Here is a 6,000-nt window from a genome sequence, read left to right as displayed (position 1 = left end):
CATCAAGAATTTAAATATGTACTTGAAAGGTCCTTAACATGTTTGTTGAATGAAACGGCATTAGCTTTTTCTTAGTCTACCTGGCTCAAAAGTTCAAGTTGAAAAGATTTTGGGGGTTATTTAGTCACACCTCATTTTTCCCTGTACTCCTCCCCTAAACATTGCAGGTATTCCTGACAGGTGGTTATCTTGCATAGGTGGAGCAACGGATAGAGTGCTGGGTCTGTAAGGAGGAAGACCTGAGTTCAAATTTGTCCTCAGACACTTACTAGCTGTGTGACTCTGGGCAAGTCACTTAATTCTCTTGGCCTTAGTTTTGTCAACTCTATAATGGAGGATACCTGCCTCCCAAGACTGCTGTGAGGATTGAATGAAATAATAATTTTAAAGCACAATGTCTGGTATACAGTAAGCACTATATAAATGCTAGCTATTATTATTTTTATTACATTATATAGTGTAATATCTCCATTACTCCGGAACTGATGTGATACATAGTGAGAAACACGTGGAAAGAACACAACTCCGAAATCAAAGGCCCTGCACCCAAATCCTGACCTGGGGCAAGTCATGATCTGCCTGATCCTCAGTTTTCTCATCTATAAAATGATTAGACATCAATAACTTCTGAGGTCCCTTCATACTCTACATCTATGGTTCTGTGACCTACTCATTTATTGGACAGGTTTTAAATTTCTTTCCCTTTAAATCCTAAGTTCAGCTGTTAATTATTTAGGATTTGGCCACTTCTTTCTTTAAGCCACAGTTTCCCTTTTCTTAACCCTTTCATTTTTTTGGCCACTTTGTAGATTTTGACCCCGTTGATTACCCTCTTCTTGATACTCTCGAGGCCTTCACATGATGCTGCTTTCTGGATTCTCCTTTTACCTGCTGCTCCTGAGCCTTCATTACTGGATCTTCATCCAAATTACACGCACTCACCATGGGTGGCTGCAGTGCTCTGTCTTGGGCACACTTCTCTCTTCTATAATTTTTCTGCTTGGTGATCTCACTGGCTCCCATGGATTCAATGATCTTTTTTATGTAGATTATTTACAGATTTATCTAGCACTAAGCTCTTTCCTGACCTCTGGCCTCAACTCTCCAGCTGCCTGTTGTACATCATAAATTCAGTAAGTCCAAAACTGAACTCATCTTTCCCTGTCAGCTCTGTCCCTCTAATTTCCATATTACCATTAAGGACCCCACATCACTTGAGCTCAAAATCTAGGTGTTATCCGTAATTCTTCACTGCTTCTCACCTCCCATATCCAATCAGCTTCTAAGTCTTGTTGTTTCTACTTCTGTAATATTTCTTAAAAGATGTCCCCTTCTCTCTGAGCATGGTGCCTACTACATAATGGGCACTTAACAAGTGCTTGTTCTTTGATCAATTATATTTTAAAATTTTTTTTCATTGTCCTTCAGTGCTTGTTTTTTCAAGTCACTAGGTGTATGTGTCTCACTGTGTACATACACACTGTCTTGGATTGGAGAATCTTAGTGAGTTCTTAGTAGAATGTCTCTTTATTCTTGGCAACAGATACTCATGCATAACTTAAAATTATCTTCAGTGGTCTTATGTTCATCATGAGAATTCATGAAATGATGTGTACACTTTGAGTTTGTGAACCAAACAACTCTGAAAATGCCTTTATTTACCTCTCCAAAGAGCATTTAAGAACCATGCTTCTCGTTAGTTACAACTTCTTGATTTCTAGTTTCATTTCTAGTGAGAATGTTATTGCCCTTCTATTAGTATACTGACATGGTAACTGGGATAAATTTTCACAATCAAATGAATTCTGAAACTCGGAATAAAACGTTAACTCAAGTCAATGTTTAGAAAATCTAAAAACTTTGCTTCTTAGCACTCTCTGCTTTCATCACTTCACTGCCACCATTACAGAAATGGAAAGAAAGACCATTTTTCTTTGTTGCTATGGTCCAAGAACTCATTTCATACATGCTGTATCACAGAAACTGTACCTGATACTGTGAACTAAGGATCACCAATGTATCATGATGCAATTAAGATTTCTGTTAAGTTAGAGACTTAAAAATTAGGATCAGAAAAAGTATATTCATTTACATTCAGAAATATAAAAGAATTAAAGTGAACTTTGGAATGTCTCACAGAATCAGAAGATACTGAGCCAGAGGGAACCTTATAGGTCCAAACTTACATTCATCAACATTTCCTCAGAATTTCCTGGTCCTTTTGTATTTAGTATCATGTATCTTTTCCTATCTTTTTCTAATATACTGGAGAAACAACTGGCCACACTGGGCTGAAGAACAATAAAGCTTAAGAAGAACTAGAAAGTTGTATGTGGGTTATATATAGTTTTCTTTGAAAAAGAAGCCAAAAATATTACGGCTCACTTTTGAATTTATTTTGCATGCTATCAAGTGATTTAAAAACACTAGAAAAAATGTCAGAAAACTAAAGACTGAAAATTTGCTTTTTATTTCAAAATCATAAATAATGGAAGCATAGTTCAGACCATTGACTAGACATATTATTTTTCAGTGACTTTTGAAGTTAACGGTTTCTCTGAAGGTCTTTAAACAGCCCAAGATGACATTGAGATGTTGATTGGCAGATATGGCCTCTTCAATTTGTAGAGCATTAGAAATTCATAGTGAAAGAACATATTTCTCTGACATGTTTTACAGGTAGTACAAATATATTCTCAGCAGCATCAAACAGGACAACTTGTTTCACGTCTCCATTTTTACATAAGTGCAGCAAGTATGTCAACTCATATTTAAAGACAAGGGGGAAGCAAAACAAAACCAAAACTCAATGGCATTCCTTGTCCATAGAAATTTTACATAAAAATTTACTAATGTTCATATAACAAATTTTCTACAGATATCTTTAAATTATTTTTGCAGATATGGTGAAGGCAGTTCATACTTTAAACACTTTTACATAAGGATTCAGTAAACAATAAATAATACCGTTTTCCCTTTTCAAAACAAAAAGTATATTTGCAGGGGAGGGCTGATTTCTACCCCATATTTTTAGTATGTTTTCAAAGAATTAAAAACCATGGGAAGCACACTCATTACATACTAGGTCCTAAGCACACATTTTTTAACCTAGTTATCAAAGACAAACAAAATGGATTTCAGTTAAATTGCTCAGATTTAGTGAGAACAGGTGCCTGTGGCAGGTGGACAATATTAAAAATTTTTTTTTAAAAATTAGCAATTTTATTAAATAAAAAACAAGAACCAACTGCCATTTCCCTTAAATGTTAAGTTGAAGCCTGCTATGTGCTGCCATGTCCTGTATGCCCAAGCTGCTTTAGCTAAAATAGCCTCATTTTCAGAGTGTATGTAAATGTAAATGGTGCTCTGTTCCCTCATAAGTCTTGCTGGGTCCTCTTCTGTGAGGCTTTTCCCTGAGTCATATATTTATTGGAAAGGCTGCCTAGAATGGAGAAAAACACAAAAATGCAAATAAACCTTGAATTATTTACTTTTCAATTAGCAAAAGTACTTTCTACTTTTTTACCATTTGCATCAGAGAGTTTGGCTTTCATTTCATATCTTCACATGACTAGAATTATAAATGTTTCAAATATGAAAGGTCAGCTATAATGAAACTCCTTCAAAATGAAGTTAGGTTGCCACACTAGCACAATTTTATTAACTTCACAATTAGCTATTATGATGGCGTGGAGGGACAACTTATGTTGTTTGTGAACTCAAATGGTTAAGTACAAACAGATTTGTACAGACTGGTGTCTGGGGAGAGAGGAAAGAAATGGCAAATGTTCATCTTGCTTGAAATCAGCATCTTGTATGAGTGATTTTCAGAAAAAGGCTAAAAGAACGGAGCTCTAATGATGACTCGCTAGATAGTGGTGGGAACAAAAGGAAAGATTTTGTTGCTTCCTCTGAATCTATGATGAGGACTCCTACTCTCATCCTTATAACACCACAGGAAAAGGAAGGGAAACATAAAGCAGGAAGCATCTCAGTTGTGATAGGAAAATTAAGAATGTAATATCCATCCGCAAGAAGCCTTCAGCCTTTCTTACACTTACTCATAACAGTGCTTAATAGTACTTCATTTCCCAGGGTAGGCAGAATGGTTGGGCAGTGTTTGCACATACCAAGCACTTAATATATGCTTTCTGTTGGTGATAAGATTGTTAGAGGTAGTTAATACTGGTCAGAATAAGAGTGGGCATATCTTTAAGTTCTTCAAATGAAGAAACGTCCTTTTAATTTAGCATAAACCCTCCTGAAAGTGGAAGGAGTCATTAGATGGAGTGGTTAGGTGAAAGCCGTCTTCTCCAAGGGTACTGGTTCATCAACATCAACATCAATGCTTCGTGAAACTATGTCTTTTTGGTCACCATTGCTGTACAGTTTCATCTTTTGTTTCACAATTTCTCCATGTGTCTTTCTATATTTTCAAGTATGAACAGCGGTCTAGTAAGGTTGCCCTTTCTCTTCTATTATTACCACATTTTTCTTTTTTTTTTTGGACTGAACCAGTATTTCCTTGACCTGCTTTTATGAATGCCCTAAAACTACAGCACCCAGTTTAGCTATCAGCAGAGTTGGAAACATCACATTCCTATCAACAGCATGCTTCTCAGTGTAGCCTGACTGCATTAACTCTTGGCCTCCTGTATTATACTGCTGATTCTCTCATGAGGATTAAATGCAGTATCTTTTTGGACAGCAGAGAGGAATAGGAAAAGAGTGCTTTACTCAACTTCTGGTCCTTATGTGGATGAATTAACATATTCTTTCCTGGCTCTTTTATCCTTGTAAAAACTTCTGAGGCCCGATAAGAATTCATGGTTCAAATGTAATTATGAATAAGACGCCCAGAATACTGTATTTCTTCTTTAGTAAAACACACACAGTAAGATTACAAATGATTTTTACTAGACATTTAAAAATTAATCTAATCATCTTATTTTAGTGAATTAGACTTTTAGAAGATGGTAGAATGAAAAGTTGCCAGGGAGCCAGTCTCCTCACACCCTCCTCAAAAACAACAAGCTATATAAATATAAAATAGATAAACATGAAACAACATACCAAAGTAGAGGGTAGTAGATGCAAAAAAGATGGAAAAAACAAAAATTCGTTCTGCAAAACATTCCAAGAGATCCTGAAATCAATGAATGTGCTTATACAAATTTAATCAAGAATTACCATTAGCATGAAAATCATACCAAAAAATAAAAGGACTTTGCAGAAATCAAACTATCTCTGGAGAAACTAAAAGTAGATCAGAATGGTGTTAAAAATAATGGGAGTGGAGCCAAGATGGTGGAGTAGAAAGATGCACCTACTCTAGCTCATCCCCCATAGCCCATAAAATACCTGTAAAAAATGAGTCTAAACAAATTCTAGAGCAGCAGAAGCCAGAAAATGACAAAGTAAAAGAGATTTCCAGCCCAAGGTAGCCTGGAAGGCCGACAAGAAAGGTCTATCACACAGGGCCCAGGCCTTAGCTGTGCGGCACTGGTAGGAACAGGACAGGAGCAGGCCTCGGGGGTGGAATCTCTGGCAGTAGTTGCGGTTCCCAGATCCTTCAACCCACAAACACAGCTAGCTTCAAAGGTCAGTGAGAAAGCTTTGTCACCTGGGTGAGAAGGGAGCAAGGTCCTCCCTAGGCCTGGCCCCAGGTAGTGTTAGCAGCAGCAACACTACTGTCCATTTTTGGAGTCCTCAGCCTAAAGACACTGGGGGAACTGAGCCACTGATCTGGGTCTCAGCCCTGAGTGGTGGCCCTGGGATGAGGAAGAGTGCTGGTGTGGTGGAGGTGGTGGAGGCTCTGAAAAAGGAATTTTACTTGCAGATCCCAGGCAGAAAAACTCTGGTAGCTCCCAGACAACAGCGCAGGCCAGAAGAGGAGTAAACTCCTCTCCCCTGATTGTGCCCCCTTGGAGGAACTGAGAAATTACAGGTCTCCAGCGTATACCCTCCTCTTGACAAAGAACTCAAAAGTCAAGTAATTGA

At 37.5% G+C, this 6,000-nt stretch overlaps 1 protein-coding gene across 9 annotated transcripts in view; it reads right to left on the bottom strand.

The window, feature by feature from the left end:
* Window positions 1–2,447: 2,447 nt before the first annotated feature.
* TUT7 (terminal uridylyl transferase 7) overlaps window positions 2,448–6,000 on the bottom strand; it is a 77,997-nt gene continuing 74,444 nt past the window's right edge. For 8 of the 9 annotated variants that reach the window (XM_072596967.1, XM_072596968.1, XM_072596964.1 and 5 more), the window contains one exon: window positions 2,448–3,442. Coding sequence is in view for 6 of the 9 variants with exons in the window: in XM_072596964.1 (XP_072453065.1) it covers window positions 3,375–3,442 (68 nt within the window). In the remaining 3 variants the exon portion in view is untranslated. The remainder of the gene's footprint in view (window positions 3,443–6,000) is intronic. The other variant, XR_011964395.1, reaches the window with a different exon arrangement.

The sequence above is a fragment of the Notamacropus eugenii genome, chromosome 3 (assembly GCF_028372415.1).
Source record: "Notamacropus eugenii isolate mMacEug1 chromosome 3, mMacEug1.pri_v2, whole genome shotgun sequence".
NCBI classification, from domain to species: domain Eukaryota; kingdom Metazoa; phylum Chordata; class Mammalia; order Diprotodontia; family Macropodidae; genus Notamacropus; species Notamacropus eugenii.
Note: the sequence above shows the minus strand (reverse complement) of the source record. Positions and strands in the feature narration are given on the sequence as shown.